Source organism: Saccopteryx bilineata, chromosome 4, assembly GCF_036850765.1.
Source record: "Saccopteryx bilineata isolate mSacBil1 chromosome 4, mSacBil1_pri_phased_curated, whole genome shotgun sequence".
NCBI classification, from domain to species: Eukaryota; Metazoa; Chordata; class Mammalia; order Chiroptera; family Emballonuridae; genus Saccopteryx; species Saccopteryx bilineata.
In genome coordinates this window covers 124,147,470-124,165,794 of record NC_089493.1, presented here as the reverse complement: position 1 = coordinate 124,165,794, position 18,325 = coordinate 124,147,470, and the positions used below count along the sequence as shown (strand labels likewise).

The 18,325-nt window shown below is 43.5% G+C and overlaps 2 protein-coding genes and 1 pseudogene across 5 annotated transcripts in view; 1 reads left to right on the top strand and 2 right to left on the bottom strand.

Moving 5' to 3' along the window:
• TRAPPC6B (trafficking protein particle complex subunit 6B) overlaps positions 1–1,439 on the bottom strand; it is a 57,703-nt gene extending 56,264 nt beyond the window's left edge. For all 4 annotated transcript variants that reach the window (XM_066277907.1, XM_066277908.1, XM_066277909.1 and 1 more), the window contains exon 1: positions 1,051–1,439. In XM_066277907.1, coding sequence (XP_066134004.1) covers positions 1,051–1,131 — 81 coding nt within the window. In that variant the 5' untranslated portion in view covers positions 1,132–1,439. The remainder of the gene's footprint in view (positions 1–1,050) is intronic.
• Positions 1,440–2,992: 1,553 nt separating this feature from the next.
• Positions 2,993–3,176, bottom strand: LOC136336859 (small nucleolar RNA U3; annotated as a pseudogene).
• Positions 3,177–7,392: 4,216 nt separating this feature from the next.
• On the top strand, positions 7,393–17,641 carry PNN (pinin, desmosome associated protein). Its single transcript, XM_066277892.1, has 9 exons — positions 7,393–7,568; positions 8,242–8,313; positions 8,702–8,770; positions 10,557–10,629; positions 10,748–10,842; positions 11,008–11,083; positions 12,879–13,034; positions 13,110–13,248; positions 15,331–17,641. The coding sequence occupies exons 1-9, from the start codon at positions 7,456–7,458 to the stop codon at positions 16,710–16,712; spliced, it is 2,175 nt and encodes a 724-aa protein (XP_066133989.1). The 5' UTR covers positions 7,393–7,455; the 3' UTR covers positions 16,713–17,641.
• Positions 17,642–18,325: the final 684 nt, after the last annotated feature.

Genomic DNA, 18,325 nt, shown 5'->3' with positions numbered 1-18,325 from the left:
TCTTTACTTTTGCCTAGGATGCTTTGCCTACTCCCACTTTCTGCCTCTCCTTATCAACAGGATTATAGAAAGGGCTTTAGACTTGAGCATGACTTTGGAATACCTTATTCATAAAATCTGTTACAACTCCGAGAGTCTATATCTAATTATCACCCAATACCTTAATTATTCATTGCACCCCTATTCCCCAACAACTATCTGGCACACAGTGTCAGGCCCACAATGCACACTATTTCCTGAATGAATGCGTGAACGAGGACTCCCACATATTAGAAGTAACTTCCACGGTGTTTCCTTCATTACTGTATCCCCAGCACTTAGAAAACTAGCTCTAATATCATGGCACTAAATATTTTTAAATTAATTTTAATTAGTTTCCTAATTATAGCAACTCCTGCAAACTTTGCTTTGAATTCAAATCTCACTAGACTTCTGTCTCCGGATTGCGTGGAGTGGTACTGAGAGCTAGGGTTAAGGAAGAGGACAGGATTCTCCGCCCAGGAAAGGTCTGCGCTCTAGACGGCTCGGAAGCGCTGGAAATGACAGAATTACGTGGGTGTGCCAAAATCGCTGTGCAGTTAACCCTGACGTGAATCATGGTAGAGACAACACTGAAAGTTAAGAAAACCTGAGGGTGTGGGACAGAGGTATGGTAATGGACCCCCAAACAAGGGTCCCCAAACTTTTTACACAGGGGGCCAGTTCACTGTCCCTCAGACCGCTAGAGGGCCGCCGCATACAGTGCTCCTCTCACTGACCACCAATGAAAGAGGTGCCCCTTCCAGAAGTGCGGCGGGGGCCCGGATAAATGGCCTTAGGGGGCTGCATGCGGCCTGCAGGCCGTAGTTTGGGGACGCCTGCAAGATGCGAAAGAGACGAGGATAAAAAACCGAAGACAGCTTTCAGGAGCTTAAGATACCTTCTGGCCGACCAGCTGGTGGTCTAAACCTCGGGAGGCGCTGGGTGGGGGTGGGACAGGGTTGAAAGAAAAAACTGAGGGGAAACAGAATCACCGCAGAAGGACCTCAAAGGGCCTGTCGCAGCACTCACCACCTCCCCCTGCTCCGCGGACTTGTACACTCCTGACACCATCTCGTTATGGAGAAGCAAAAACAACGCCTCGTCCGCCATTTCCTGCTTATCCGTACAATCTCTGGTTTTCGGCTCCCGTTTGGGCCGGGCTCATGGGTTCCGGCCAGTACCCGAGCGATTTGCACTGGACCCGGCTCTCACAGCCCGCAGGCTATCCCTCGTTGCTAGGAGACGGAGAAATTCACTTGACTTCCCGAAGGCTGGCACTGTAGTGAGCCCGGTACCAGAGCGCGCCCACCCCCAGCCTGCCAAGCCGGTCGGCCAAACGAGAGTCTGACAGCTGAAGGAACCGAACCAAACCAAACCCGCGGAGAGCCCGATCAGGCCCCAGGGCTGGGGGCGAGGGGAAAAAAAAAAAAAAAAAAAAAAACCACTTCCGGTTCCCTCTGCCCTGGTATTCAGCCACCTCTATGGTCAGAGTTCATCCTTTGGGGTGAACTGCTGGTACCCAAGTGGTTTTGCAGGGACTGGGAGAGTGTGTTAAGAAAAATGGAGTTCCCACTGCCATCTCTGTGTTAGTTGCCTATGAGTTAGATGAACCTACAAGAATGTCTATTCGCGTCATCAAAAGCTTCCACTTCCTGCCATATGTTCAATGTGAAAAATTGTAAATAGAGTGAATAAATAATTTTTCAGGCTATAGACTTTAGATATATTGAGAAAGTATCCCAATCTATATTGGATTAAGCCTAGGTACTCGAAAAGATTTAAAGCCATTTTGGCTAACAGGAAGTTTACTAGAAGGGGTGTAAGGGACAGGGAGTAAGCAAAGAACAAGATACTCTTGCCTGACCAGGCGGTGGCGCAGTGGGTAGAGCGTTGGACTGGGATGCGGAAGAACCCAGGTTCAAGACTCCGAGGTTGCCAGCTTGAGCGCGGGCTCATCTGGTTTGAGCAAAAAGCTCACCAGCCTCTGGCTCAAGCAAGGGGTTACTCTTGGTCTGCTGAAGGCCCGCGGTCAAGGCACATATGAGAAAGCAATCAATGAACAACTAAGGTGTCGCAATGAGCAACGAAAAACTGATGATTGATGCTTCTCATCTCTCTGTTCCTGTCTATCCCTCTCTCTGGCTCTGTAAAAAAAAAAAAAGATACTCTTGAACCAAAAACCACAGATTAATCAGAGGATAAGATGAATGGAAAAAGTGCTAAGGAGAAAAAAGCAACATCATTGTCCGATGGAGTTCATAAGAATCTATGACAGAACAACTACAGATGTATGCAACTCTTAAATTTGGCAAATCTAGCTAAACGTGTTGCTTAGCATGTAGTTATTTTCTTAATAATTGACAAAGCAGATTTTCCCCCAATTAATTTATTGCTTCTCCCAAGTTTTCTCAAGTTGTTAACACCCTCTCAATTCTTTTATAGAAATTTAAGATCATGTTCCATAATTGGAATTATGGTAGTTTTTCATTTTTTACACATACTTTCTAATGTTTGGATCAGTTTATTTGACCATCACATAAATCAAGCATAAAAGTTCTGCCTAAGCTTTTGAAAACACTAAATAGTGTAATTTTTTTTCAACCAAAATCTTAATTTTTCCAGCACTAAAATTTCCCATGTTAAAAAAAAAAAGTTTTTTAAAATTTCCCATATGTGGTTGATTTTGCAAGACAGAAAACAAGAAGGGGACAGACCGAAAGGGAGAGAGACAAGAAGCATCAACTCTTAGTTGTAGCACATTAGTCATTCATTGATTGCTTTCTCATACATGCAGGGGGTGGGGGTGGGGGCTCTAGCTGAGCTAGTGACCTTGGGCTTCAAGCAGCAACCTTTGGGCTCAAGCCAGCGACCATGGGGTCATATCTATGATCCCACGCTCAATCCAGTAACCCCTCACTCAAGCCTGATGAGTGTGCACTTAAGCCAGCAACTTCAGGGTTTTGAACCTGGGTCCTCAGCATCCCAAGCGGACACTCTATCCACTGCACCACCACCTGTTCAGGTTAAGGTTGATTTCTCAAACTACAATAACATGGGGTTCTTAGAATATTTTAGGGAATAGAGGGAAAACATTTATTGAACACCTACTAAATATAGTAACAAACTATAGAAATGATCCCTAAAAGTATAGTCTTAAGCACCTACTAAATGTTAAATAGCATTTCACTGATTCTCCCCCAATAAAGCAGATTATGTTAAATTGTCCAGAATCTAAATAATAGATCCTTTGGAAACAGGTTTTGGTTAACTTTAAAAGCATTTTCTCATGGAGAGACTGTTCTATTTCATGTTAGTATCTACTGTAACTACATTCTTCTGGTTCATATACTGTGTATGACATAATAATGTAATATAGATCAATGAGATCAATTATGCTCACAATCCGAAAGAAAGAATTTGCCTGACCTGTGGTGGCGCAGTGGATAAAGCGTCAACCTGGAAATGCTGAGGTTGCTGGTTCGAAACCCTGGGCTTGCCTGCTCAAGGCACATACAGGAGTTGATGCTTCCAGCTCCTCCCCCCTTCTCTCTCTCTGTCTCTCCTCTCTCTGTCTCTCCCTCTCCTCTCTAAAATGAATAAATAAAAAATTAAAAAAGAAAGAATTCGTCAATCCTCATCCTTTTTACTAGCTTTACATACTCTTTTTTTCAATAGCACTGAGGCAGTTGAGGCTTATTTGATGTCCTGACCTAAGGAATAGGATAGAGATCTAGTGCTTCAAATGGGAGGAGGACAATTCACAGAAAGAAGAACAGATGTTTGCCCTGATAATGCAGATAAACTTTTCAGATAAAAAGTTATCTCTCAGATTATGTACTACAATATATATATATATATACATATATATATATTTATTTTTTTGGTATTTTTCTGAAGTTGGAAACAGGGAGGCAGTCAGACAGACTCCCGCATGCGCCTGACCGGGATCCACCCAGCACGCCCACCAGGGGGTGATACTCTGCCCATCTGGGGCATTGCTCTGTTGCAACCAGAGCCATTCTAGCACCTGAGGCAGAGGCCATGGAGCCATCCTCAGCGCCCGAGCCAACTTTACTCCAATGGAGCTTTGGCTGCGGGAGGGTAAAAGAGAGACAGAAAGGAAGGAGAGGGGGAGAGATGGAGAAGCAGATGGGTGCTTCTCCTGTGTGCCCTGGCCGAGAATCGAACCCGGGACTCCTGCATGCCTGGCCGACGCTCTACCACTGAGCCAACCGGCCAAGGTTGTACACTTGAAACATATAATTTTTTTTTTTTTACAGAGACAGAGAGAGGGATAGATAGGGACAGACAGACAGGAATGGAGAGAGATGAGAAGCATCAATCATCAATTTTTCATTGCGACATCTTAGTTGTTCATTGATTGCTTTCTCATATGTGCCTTGACTGTGGGCCTTCAGCAGACTGAGTAACCCCTTGCTCAAGCCAGCGACCTTGGGTCCAAGCTGGTGAGCTTTGCTCAAACTAGATGAGCCTGTGCTCAAGCTAGCAACCTTGGGGTCTCGAACCTGGGTCCTTGGCTTCCCAGTCCGACGCTCTATCCACTGTGCCACCGCCTGGTCAGGCAAAACATATAATCTTATAAACCAATATCACCCCAATAAATTTAATTTTTAAAAAAAGTTAACTCTGCCCTGGCTGGATAGAGCATCATTATCTAGATACCAGAGGTTGCCCTTTCGATTCCTAGTCAGGGAACATACAGAAACAAATCAATGTTTCTGTCTCTCTCTCTCTCCTTTTTCCCCTCTCTCTAAAATTAACAAATACATTTTTTTTAAAGTTAACTCTGGTAGCCTGACCAAGCGGTGGCGCAGTGGATGGAGCGTCGGACTGGGGTGAGGAGGACCCAGGTTCAAGATCCTGAGGTTGCCAGCTTGAGCGCGGGCTCATCTGGTTTGAGCAAAGCTCACCAGCTTGGACCCAAGGTCGCTGGCTTGAGCAAGGGGTTACTCAGTCTGCTGAAGGCCCACGGTCAAGGCACATATGAGAAAGCAATCAATGAACAACTAAGGTGTCGCAACGAAAAACTAATGATTGGTGCTTCTCATTTCTCTCTGTTCCTGTTTGTAAAAAAAAAATTAACTCTAGTTATATCTCTCTTTCTAGGCCAAGTGCCCTAACTAAATTATTTTAGGCAGGTAGGGAGAGCTAAAAGGTTTTTTTTTTTTAGTCTTTTGGGTCTTAATTTCATTCAGCTCAAAATAATTCATATGCCAAACTGGCACATTTGGGGGAAGCATATTCTTCTCTTTCACTAACATGCTACACAATTTACTGATGTTTGTCCTTTCTCCACACTCTTTCTGCTCCTAAACTCCTTCAGGTCAGAGTTTGTTTGTTTGTTTTGTTTATTCATTTTTTACAGAGAAGAGGGAGAGACAGAGAAAGAGAGAGAGAGGAGAGACAGAGAGAGAGAAGGGGGAGAGGAGCTGGAAGCATCAACTCCCATATGTGCCTTGAGCAGGCAAGCCCAGGGTTTCAAACCGGGGACCTCAGCATTTCCAGGTTGACGCTTTATCCACTGCGCCACCACAGGTCAGGCAGAGATCTTTATTGTATACTGTTGTAACCAAGTTCTTGGGATAGCACATAATAGGAGCTCACTAAATATTTGTTGAATGAGTACGAGAATGATCATTGCTTCCTGGCGAGTTTATATACTCTAGAGAAACAGGAACCACAGCTATCTTGCTGTAGGATTTATCCTCAGAGCCTAGTTTACTGCTCATACATCAGAGGAGCATTTAAATGTTTGGTGAATTAAAATGGTGCTGGAATGAAATACAGTTGGGTTGCTAATGCTTGGTGCCAGGAGGATGCCTGGCTGACAGATGGAAAATGGGAATCCAAATGTTATTTATAATATTTTCTGTGAGAAGACGCTTTCTGAGGTATAATTTGCAAATATATATATATATTTTAAGATTTTTTATTTTATTTATTTATTCATTTTAGAGAGGAGAGAGGGAGAGAGAGAGAGAGAGAGAGAGAGAAGAGGGAGGAGCAGGAAGCATCAACTCCCACATGCGCCCTGACCAGGCAAGCCCAGGGTTTCAAACCAGCGACCTCAGCGTTCCAGGTCGACGCTCTATCCACTGCGCCACCACAGGTCAGGCTGCAAATATATTTTTAATGGCAGTGCAGGCAGAGCATAACCAGAAGTTGGACAACAATTCCCCCCCCCACACACACAATCAACAATGCTTCTGCTCCCTCGACCCCATCTTAATCTGACCATCTTTGGGCCAGGTCTAATGCCTGCCTCATGTTTCATCGTTGCTTTTCTCTCCTAGTACAGCCTTCCACAGAGTCTGATCTGATTGTGATTCTAGGCTGGCAAGACCTAGTCCGTACCCACAGACTCAATTTCCCTATCAGAAAAAACCAGGCATTTTATTCAAGGTTTTGAGAGGCATAAGGCACGTAAAGCGTCTCACACGGTGCCCCAATAATAACTGTTAGCTATTAAGATTAATAGCTTTTCCTGTTTTTCATTCTTTATCCCCCTCTTCTCATTTTTTTTTTCTCTTTAGTTCTTTTTTATTTATTTATTTTTTACAGAGACAGAGTGAGTCAGAGAGAGGCAGACAGGAACAGAGAGATGAGAAGAATCAATCATTGGTTTTTCATTGCACGTTGCAATACCTTAGTTGTTCATTGATTGCTTTCAAGCTCATATGTGCCTTGACCGCGAGCCTTCAGCAGACCAAGTAACCCCTTGCTGGAGCCAGCGACCTTGGGTTCAAGCTGGGGGGCTTTTGCTCAAACCAGATGAGCTCATGCTCAAGCTGGCGTCCTCGGGTCTCGAACCTGAGTCCTCCGCATCCCAGTCCAACGCTCTATCCACTGCGCCACCGCCTGCTCAGACCCCCCCCCCCCCCCCTTCTCATTTTGGTTTAACCGAATCCAGAGAAGCTTCCCCCCCCGCCCCTCTGGACATGCGCTCCAACAGAACGGCCCCACCCTTTCTTAATCTAGTCACGACGGGGAGTGGGTGGACAGACTAGTCTCTGGCTCACTTTGATGTAATCAGGTAGCTAAAATGGCGTAAAGCATGCCATATCACAAATTAAAGGGGCTGCAAAACTTCCCGTTCCCCTCCAGGAGAGCAATCCCACGAGCCTGTGTCTCCAAGGACCCAAGGACTCAAAAACCCGCCCCGGGTCTGCGCCAGAAGCGGAGACTAGCCACCCGCAGCTAATTGGGGTGGGAGAGACAGCCTGACGGACTTTTCATTGGCCGAGAGTCACAAAAGCCAGCCGATTCTCCCCCTTCCGGTTGCTGAGTGGTTGAGGCCGAAAACAACCACTATCGTCATTGGCTGAGCCCAGCTGTCCGTTCTCTCGCGTCTGGAGGCGCGACACAGCCAGGCGCGGCCCGTGGAGCAGTGTCGAAGCCTGCTGCAGAGAGAAGATGGCGGTCGCGGTGAGAACTTTGCAGGAACAGCTGGAAAAGGCCAAAGAGAGCCTAAAGAACGTGGATGAGAATATTCGCAAGCTCACCGGGCGGGATCCGAATGACGTGAGGTAAGGGCCGAATAAGAAATGTCGGCTCCGAGAGGCAGCTATCAAGCCAGGGTTAGTTGGGGGCGGGGAGGGCAGCCAGCTAGGAGAAAGCTGTAACCTCGAGGCCTGTTGTCGGGGGCTGCGCTAGAATCGGTCTGGGATGAGCTAGGGCGTCTCCCGAGCGCCCGCCGAAGGTCCGCGTGCTTGGGTGCGTGAGGAAGGAGAGCGGGACCTGGCTGTGCCGGGTGGCTGCCACGCTTGTGGGAAGGCCGAGCCTGCCGATTCCCGCCTTTGGCTCTGCGGGCCCAGAGCTGTGGCACAAAGCCCTTGCCCTCGCCCAGGACCACCCGGCTCGGGCTGGCCCTGAGAGCCTCCCGGACGCGTCTCGCTGTCCCGCCCCCACGATCGTGCCGAAGTGTAGCTTCCTTGGGCTTGGCGAAATTAGGAACTGACCCAAGCTTGTTACTGTGTAGTGGCATCGAGGTCAATATGATCTGTGTGATAGATAACTGGTCTTGAAAAAAGGAAGTGATATAAAATAGCGCTTCCTATTCTTTTTCAAACACGTGGGTTTAATCTCTCTCTTTGAAACTTCTCGAGTTATATTCTCCCTGAGACGAACCGCACTCGTGATTGAAATACATTATATGTGTCTTGTTATGATTTTTGGCACTGATTTGTAAATGTCTTGTAGGCCCATCCAAGCCAGATTGCTGGCCCTTTCTGGTCCTGGTGGAGGTAGAGGACGTGGTAGTTTATTGCTGAGGTAAGATTTCCTTAGGATTTTCAGATGCTAAGACTACTGGTGCTTTGGTGCTTTTTATATTAAATTATTTGTCATTTTAAACAAAATTCTTGGTAGAACCAGCGTTAGAAATGTTTACGTTGAAAGCTGTAATCAGCCATACTTTCTGCGTAGTTATCATGGAACCTCATTTACGTGCAAACATGGAGATTGAAGAATATATTAACTGTACCAATTTTGTGTAAATTTAATTTCTTCTTGTGAGTTTTTTTTTTAATGGTTTAAAAGCATGTTGGAGTGAATGCCTATTTAAGATTGCGTTGATTGGGAGGATATTTAAAAATTTAAATTCTCTTGCTAAGTGAAAACATGATGTATCTTAAGTTTTAAGTGCTTTTTTTAATCATAGGCGTGGATTCTCAGATAGTGGAGGAGGACCCCCAGCCAAGCAGAGAGACCTTGAAGGGGCAGTTAGTAGGTATGTTAAAAAAAAAAGATTCTGAAGGCATACTTGTAACGTTATATTTTCTGATGTAGTATACAAATGTAAATGTTTAATAATTATTGTTTTATTGATGAAATACTGTCCAGCCTATAGAAAAGGTTTATAAGAGTATTTGAACCAAAAATTTGAGTATGTGTCTGGAAGCAAAATCTCAGCAGATTGGAGAATGGCAGTTTTGCAGCTTGTTTAATATATACTGCTCATAAAAATTAGGGGATAGGCCCTGGCCGGTTGGCTCAGTGGTAGAGCGTTGGCCTGGCATGCAGAAGTCCTGGGTTTGATTCCCGGCCAGGGCACATAGGAGAAGCGCCCATTTGCTTCTCCACCCCCCACCCTCCTTCCTCTCTCTCTCTTCCCCTCCCGCGGCCGGGGCTCCGTTGGAGCAGGGATGGCCCGGGCCCTGGGGATGGCTCCTTGGCCTCTGCCCCAGGCGCTGGAGGGGCTCTGGTCTCGGCAGAGCTGCGCCCCGGAGGGGCAGAGCATCGCCCCCTGGTGGGCAAAGCTTCGCCCCTGGTGGGCGTGCCGGGTGGATCTCGGTCGGGCGCATGCGGGAGTCTGTCTGGCTGTCTCTCCCCGTTTCCAGCTTCGGAGGAGTACAAAAAACAAAACAAAACTGTAAAAAAAAAAAAAATTAGGGGATATTTCAAAAATGATTATGAAGCAATAAAAAACATATTTGATTTTTTTATTAAGTAAGAACATCATGCCTGACCAGGCGGTGGCGCAGTGGATAGAGTGTCGGACTGGGATGCCAAGGACCCAGGTTCAAGATCCCGAGGTTGCCAGCTTAAGCGCAGGCTCATCTGGTTTGAGCAAAAGCTCACCAGCTTGGACCCAAGGTCGCTGGCTTGAGCAAGAGGTTCCTCAGTCTGCTGAAGGCCCATGGTCAAGGCACATATGAGAAAGCAATCAGTGAACAACTAAGGTGTCTCAATGCGCAACAAAAAGCTAACGATTGATGCTTTTCATTTCTCTGTTCCTGTCTGTCTGTCCCTCTCTCTAACACTGTCTCTGTAAAAAAAAAAGAACATCAGAAAAGGAAACGACAAATCAAAGAAAGAGTTCAGTTATGCAAAACCAACTTTTATTTCATTGGTGAAAATGCACTATACAAAAGTCTGAAAGTACTGTACTATCTGCACATTCCTTGATCCCCTAATTTTTGTGAGCAGTGTGTTAGCATAAGGTGGAGATATAAGGGGGGTTACAGGTATCCACTGATGGTAGATTAAGGAGGCTGGAGAAAGCAAAGCAGGGCTATCTCTAAATTGGATGAAAAGCAAAATGGAGAAACACACACTTCCTTTACATTGATGGATACAGGTTAGTTAATTAATATGTACAGCACACAGAGAGGTTATGTGAGAATAAAATAACAATAATAAGGGCTTCTGTGGTCTTGCACTGTGGTTCCTGTGGTTGTGCTTTCAAGGGGTCTGGAAAGGAGAATTACTGTGACATTCCAAAGCTGTTAGCCTAGAGGCTTAGGAGCAATGGGCAGAGCTAAGGAAGCTATAGACCAGAGACATGACAGCCTGCATGGCCTGCCCAGATAGGAATTTATGATCAGACTATGCTGTGAGGTTACTTTTGGTCACAGACACACACAGTACCCATCAAAATTCAGGTCTTTGCAAATACTACTAAAATAAAGGTCATGAACAAATAAGATTGAGAAAATAGTGATTTTAGTCTTTTACTACATATGTACTTAAATCAGATTCTGTAGTGGTCATTTAAATTACTTTTCCTATGACAGGCTGGGTGGGGAGCGTCGGACACGGAGAGAATCACGCCAAGAAAGCGACCCAGAGGATGATGATGTTAAAAAGGTAATTGAGATTTAAAAAACCTCTTAGAGGGTGAAGATGGTACTTTCATCTTAACAATACTTTAAGGAGTACCACCGATATTCCTGTTAAATTACTGGGATTTTCTTTTCTCTTGCAGCCAGCTTTGCAGTCTTCAGTTGTAGCTACCTCCAAAGAACGCACACGGCGAGACCTTATCCAGGATCAAAATATGGATGAAAAGGGAAAGCAAAGGTATCTTTTGTGACTTCTGGGGGCCGGGGACTCCTGTCAAATGATGCAGTTTTAAGAAAATTAAGGCAGTTGTCCAAGTACCTATAGTATGTTTCTTTTTTAGGAAATGACAGGTTTAAATGAAGTAAATTTTATTAAAATTGACTTTTTGCCCTTGTTTTTTAGGAACCGGCGAATATTTGGCTTGTTGATGGGCACTCTTCAGAAATTTAAACAAGAATCCACTGTTGCTACTGAAAGGGTATTGATGCATTTTTTCTTCTGTTTTCTTTACTTGCTTACATTTTTAGAAAGAGCCTAAAAGCTCTCAAGATTTAGTTGCAAACCTGAAACGAAGTCAAGGAAAAACATAAGACTCTGGAGTTGTTAACTTATTAACTGGCTTTTTCATAAGGTTCTTTGAAGTAATTGAGTAAACTTCATTGTAGTGCAAAGCACAGTGGTCTGTGACTCAGGAGGACCCTTATAAGCTCTGGCCTCACCTCTATAGCAGTCTCATTTCATGTTCTAGGGCAAGTCCTTTATTCTTTAGGCCTCAAAGTTCTTTTTCTTCAACAAGGAAATTGAACTCGTTTCTACTAGTTAATTCTAATTTTTTAGACTTATTTAAACACTCAGGAACAATACTTAGCACCGTAGAAACAAAAGTATACATGTTGACTATCCTCCACAGTTCATTCAATTGTGTCATCTTTCTAGAAGCTTTTCTTTTACTAAAGGTACAAAACTGTCTGGAGTTGAACACCCAAGTTATTGCTTCTTAGAGAACTTATAGAGGAAAGGGAGATAGCAATTCAGTTATAGGAGGTTAATAAACATATTTCAGCTCTTACATGTTACCTTCACTGGAAAATATAAAAGGTTTAAAAGCCTTTTTTTTTTTTATTTTAAAGATTTTGTTGATTTTGGAGGGAAGAAAGGGGAGTAGTAAAAGTGGGAAGCATAAACTTACAGTAATTTCTTCCCATATGTGCCTTGACTGGGCAAACCTGGGGTTTCAAACTGGGGACCTCAGCATTGCAGGTCGATGCTCTCTGTCCACTGCACTACCACAGGTCAGGCCTGAAAGGCATTTTAATGTGTGAAGAGTAAGCGTAGTTTTTTAAAATAGACGAAAGAGAGTATGACTAGTTACATCATTGGGATATCATCCCTGTTAATTTTTTTTTTTAAATTTAGAATAACTGAAAACCTATGAAGACATTTTTGTGGATAATTATATCTAACTATGATGTTGAAATGAAACAGTTAAATTGATATTATTGGCTAGTGGCTTTAAAATTTAGATTTTTTTTTACATGAAAAAGCTTCAGTACCCATTTCCTGAAATAAATTTTAGTCAGTCTCAAATGCTTATGCTAAGTAGTAAATTAGTACCCTGAATTGCAAATGTGAACCTGTGCAGAAAACTGATATTGATTATGTTTCACATAGTCAGGATATGTAGAAAGATTTTTTTTTTTTCTTTTTTTTTCCCTGAAGCTGGAAACGGGAGGCAGTCAGACTCCCCCATGCCCCCGACCGGGATCTACCCAGCACGCCCACCAGGGGGCGTTGCTCTGTCACAATCAGAGCCATTCTAGCACCTGAGGCAGAGGCCACGGAGCCATCCTCAGCGCCCAGGCCAACTTCACTCCAGTGGAGCCTTGGCTGCGGGAGGGGAAGAGAGAAACAGAGGAAGGAGAGGGGGAGGGGTGGAGAAGCAGATGGGCGCTTCTCCTGTGTGCCCTGACTGGGAATCGAACCCGGGACTCCTGCACGCCAGGCCAACGCTCTACCACTGACCCAACCAGCCAGAGCCTGTAGAAAGATTTTTTTTTTTAATTTTTTATTTATTCATTTTAGAGAGGAGAGAGAGAGAGAGAGAGAGAGACGGGGGGGGAGGAGCTGGAAGCATCAACTCCCATATGTGCCTTGACCAGGCAAGCCCAGGGTTTCGAACTGGCGACCTCAGCATTTCCAGGTCGACGCTTTATCCACTGCGCCACCACAGGTCAGGCTGTAGAAAGATTTTAAACTTCATTATTTGTCTTTAGCAAAAGAGACGCCAGGAAATTGAACAAAAACTTGAAGTGCAGGCAGAGGAAGAGAGAAAGCAGGTTGAAAATGAGAGGAGAGAACTATTTGAAGAGAGACGTGCTAAGCAGACAGAACTGCGGCTTTTGGAACAGAAGGTTGAGCTTGCGCAGCTGGTGAGTATTTTGGAATTCTAAGATTGAGTGATCGTTTATGTTTACAAAAGCACTAACCTTTTACCTTTTGTTTAGCAAGAAGAATGGAATGAACATAATGCCAAGATAATTAAATATATAAGAACTAAGACAAAGCCCCATTTGTTCTATATTCCTGGAAGAATGTGTCCAGCTACTCAAAAACTAATAGAAGAGTCACAGAGAAAAATGAATGGTAAGTGTACGTGAGGCGACCTATTAAAAAGATATATATTTTTTAAGATTTTATTGATTCATTTTAGAGAAGGGGGAGGAGCAGGAAGCATCAACTCCCATATGTGCCTTGACTGGGCAAGCCCAGGGTTTCCAAACGGCTTTTTTTTTTTTTTTTTGTATTTTTCTGAAGTTGGAATCGGGGAGGCAGGCAAATTCCCACATGTGCCTGACTGGGATCCACCCGGCATGCCCACCAGGGGGCGATGCTCTGCCCGTATGGGGCATCGCTCTGCTGCAATCAGAGACGTTTTAGTGCCTGAGGCAGAGGCCATGGAACCATCCTCAGCTCCCGGGGCCAACTTTGCTCCAGTGGAGCCTTGGCTGTGGGAGAGGAAGAGAAAGACAGAGAGGAAGGAGAGGGGGAGGGGTGGAGAAGCAGATGGGCACTTCTCCTGTGTGCTCCAGCCGGGAATCAAACCTGGGACTCCCGCAAGCCAGGCCGACGCTCTACCACTGAGCCAACCGGCCAGGGCTGAAATAATTTTTTATTTTATTTATTTTATTTTATTTTTTTAATTCATTTTAGAGAAGAGAGGGAGAGAGAGGAGAGAGAGACAGAGAGAGAGAAAGGGGAGGAACTGGAAGCATCAACTCCCATATGTGCCTTGACCAGGCAAGCCCAGGGTTTCAAACTGGCGACCTCAGCATTTCCAGGTTGACGCTTTATTCACTGCGCCACCACAGGTCAGGCGGCTGAAATATTTTTAATGGATAAGGTGATAACTCCACAGATGCACATTTGTTTCCTGTAAGAGTTGTGGTTTAGTCTTTTTTTTTTTTTTTTACAGAGAGGGATAGATAGGGACAGACAGACAGGAACGGAGAGAGATGAGAAGCATCAATTATTAGTTTTTTGTTGTGAAACCTTAGTTGTTCATTGATTGCTTTCTCATATATGCTTTGACTGTGGGCTTTCAGCAGACCGAGTAACCCTTTGCTCAAACCAGATGAGCCCACGCTCAAGCTGGCGACCTCGGGGTCTCGAAACCGGGTCCTCCGCATCCCAGTCCAACGCTCTCTATCCACTGTGCCACTGCCTGGTCAGCCTAGTCATTGATTTTTAAAAGATGCTAATGTGTTTGCATTGAAGACCATTTGTTTCATGGAGTTTAACTAGGAACTTAGTTTTATAAGTGTGGTGCTTAATACCTGTGTATTTCTTATCTCTGACATGACTGCTTTTGCTTGATAACTCTTTAGTATCCAGATATAAAGAATTAAGCAGGCCCTGGCCGGTTGGCTCAGTGGTAGAGCATCGGCCTGGTGTGCAGGAGTCCCGGGTTCGATTCCCGGCCAGGGCATACAGGAGAAGTGCCCATCTGCTTCTCCACCCCCCCCCTTTCCTCTCTGTCTCTCTCTTCCCCTCCCACAGCCAAGGCTCCATTGGAGCAAAGTTGGCCCAGGCGCTGAGGATGGCTCTGTGGCCTCTGCCTCAGGTGCTAGAATGGCTCTGGATGCAACAGAGCAACACCCCAGATGGGTGGAACATCGCCCCAGATGGACATGGCCGGGTGGATCCCGGTTGGGTGCATGCAGGAGTCTGTCTGACTGCCTCCCCGTTTCCAACTTCAGAAAAATACCAAAAAAAAAAAAAAAAAAAAAAGAATTAAGCAGGACAAGGTAAACACTAGAACATCAATATCGTCATATAAAGGGGAGCACACATGGAAGAGTAGACACTGCTAAGACCTTGATTAGATGATTTGTTTCTTTTTAGGATTAGAAATATTAATGCATGAAATACTATAAAGCTGATTATTTGAAGGAAGTTTTTGTTCTTTTTAAACTAGCATAAAGTTAAATAGCAAAAGATCGTTCTTTTTGTTCACTTAGGTATGTAGTTTTCCTTGCGAATGGATCGTTGCTTTGTCATTTTATGTCTGTTTTTAATTACTCATGTCATAATCAGTTTTTTTGTCATCGTTTCTTTACAAAAAGACATTTAGATAAAGCTCAATGACAATTTGTGGCCAAGTGTCAAATTGTGACTGAATTTTCTTAATCATAGTAAATTTTACACATGTAAATTTTTATTCTTTAGCTTTATTTGAAGGTAGACGCATCGAGTTTGCAGAACAAATAAATAAAATGGAGGCTAGGCCTAGAAGACAATCAATGAAGGAAAAAGAGCATCAGGTGGTGCGTAATGAAGAACAGAAGGCGGAACAAGAAGAGGGTAAGGTGGCTCAGCGAGAGGAAGAATTGGAGGAGACAGGTAATCAGCACAATGATGTAGAAATAGAGGAAGCAGGAGAGGAAGAGGAAAAGGAAATAAGTACAGTTCATAGTGATGCAGAGAAAGAACAGGAGGAGGAGGAACAGAAACAGGAAATGGAAGTTAAGATGGAAGAGGAAACTGAGGTAAGGGAAAGTGAGAAGCAGCAGGATAGTCAGCCAGAGGAAGTTATGGATGTTCTAGAGATGGTGGAGAGTGTCAAAAATGTAATTGCTGAGCAGGAAGTGATGGAAACCAATCAAGTTGAAAGTGTAGAACCTTCAGAAAATGAAACTAACAGGGAGCCAGAAATGGAATTTGAAGTTGAGCCAGATAAAGAATGTAAGTCTCTTTCTCCTGCGAAAGAGAATGCTAATGCTCTAGAAATGGAGAATGAGCCTGAGGACAAAGAAGAGAAAGAATCTGAACCACAGCCTGAGCCTATGGTTCAGCCCCAGCTCCTGCCTCAGTTGCAGCTACAGCCACAGCTACAGCCACAGCCACAGCCCCAATCCCAGTCTCATTCCCAATTAGTAATTCAGCCCCAGCCTCTCTCTCAACCTGAGAGTTTGCCATCAGCTGTTTTACAGTCATCATCTCAGGTTATTCAGGAGCAAGGGTATTTAGTATCTGAGAGGAAGGAGTTTCCTGTAGGAGCTGTAAAACTCACTGAGGTGACAGAGCCAGCCTTGACAGTACACCCAGAGAGCAAATCCAAAACTAAAACTAGGAGCAGAAGTAGAGGTCGAGCTAGAAATAAAACAAGCAAGAGTAGAAGTCGGAGCAGCAGCAGTAGTAGTTCTAGTAGCAGTTCAACCAGCAGTAGCAGTGGAAGCAGTTCCAGCAGCGGCAGTAGTAGTAGTCGAAGTAGTTCCAGTAGCAGCTCCAGTACAAGTGGCAGCAGCAGCAGAGACAGTAGCAGCAGCACTACTAGTAGTAGTGAGAGTAGAAGTCGGAGTAGGGGTCGGGGACATAATAGAGATAGAAAGCACAGAAGGAGTGTGGATCGGAAGCGAAGGGATACATCAGGACTAGAAAGGAGTCACAAATCTTCAAAAGGTGGCAGTAGTAGAGATACGAAAGGATCAAAGGATAAGAATTCCCGGTCCGACAGAAAGAGGTCTATATCAGAGAGTAGTCGATCAGGCAAAAGATCTTCAAGAAGTGAAAGAGACCGAAAATCAGACAGGAAAGACAAAAGGCGTTAATGGAAGAAGCCAGGCTTTCTTAGCCTATTCTTTGCAGCAGAAGATTTGATGAGTAAAAGGATTATCTTTCCTTGTAAGGAGGATGCTGCCTTAAGAATTGCATGTTGTAAAAAGAAATCTTTTTGGAAAATTACAGACTGTTTGTTTACCAGACATTCTTGTACTTTTTGCATAATTTTGTAAGAATTATTTATCAAAATTATGTGAGGTTCCAAAATATGTAAAAATAATAATAATAAAAAAAGATTAACATCCCTTGTCATCTTTTTTAAATATCCTAGCAAGAATCTGTATATTTTAAATAGGTACATCTTTAAGTCTGTTCTCTTCTAATTCTCTATCATACGTTGCTTTTGTAGAAATGTGCATTTCTTTCGTTTTGGGATGTCCTCAACACGTGTATAATATTCCTCTTGATGCCATTTTCAGCTTTTATCACTAGATACTGAAGATGATTAGAATGTCTTGAAGGCTTCCTCATTTTTATTTACTTTAGACAATTATTTTTGCATTGTCCAAATCAGATCTGCAGCTTTGGGTAGTGGGGGGTATAGTTTGCTCTTAAGATAATTTACTATTTTTTCTAATTACCTTTGTTATTTTCATCTTAAGCTTTTCCCCATTTTTCAGATTTACACCATATATTTGGTAGATAATTAAAGCCGTATGATTTGGTTGCCATTTTCACAATTATGGAAGCATCATATGTCTCCATTGTTTCTTTTGTGATAAAGCGTATACATCTGTTAAAATAATCACTTCTTTCCAGGGGAAGGAGGTAGAAAAATATATTCTAAACTTGGTTTATGAGTTTGTTGGTGGTCTTAACTTTTGTTTTGGCTCTAACTGAAACATGCCAATAAGTGTTTTCAAGAATTTTTGCTTAAGTATTGTATGAAAGTTTACAAAATAAAGGAAGTTCATCTACACTTGAATCTGTAAACAAATTAACACAAGTGTACCAAGTGATTATTAACTTTGTTGTTTTATAAATTTGTATGAATTTGGAGTATCTGTTGCCCATTACATGTGCAAATAAATGTGGCTTAGACTTGTGTGACTGCTTAAGACTAGTACTTGTATTAACTTTTTGATGCTTTATACAAGAGAGCACTTAAGTTGCAGATGGCTTTTTTTTTTAATTTATAATTTAACACTGACTATAGTTTTAGGCTTGACTTTGAATATTCAGTATGCCTTCCTTTGAATAAATAATGGTGAAAATGTCTAAGCATTTTCAGCATTGTATAAATGTAAGTGAACATGTTAAAAGAAAGAACTCTAAAAAATTCATTCTTGGAATAAACAAACGAGCAGAATTCCAGCTGTGTAGCTAGCTCCCTGCACCCCTGGGCCATCTCTTTCCACCAAGAGTAGCTTCATCCAGGGGTTTTAATACTTTCCAGCAGGAAGTAGTTTTCCCTTACTTGTTAGTTATATTCCAAGATTCCCAGTGGATTCCTGAGACCACAATGGTACTAAACTCTGTATGCTATGTTTTTTTCCTATGGAAACAAGTGTAAAGCACAGTAAAAGATTAATAGTGATAAGAATAGAACTAAAAGTAGTATACTATAATAATGGTCATGTGAATGACTACTCATTTCCGGGTA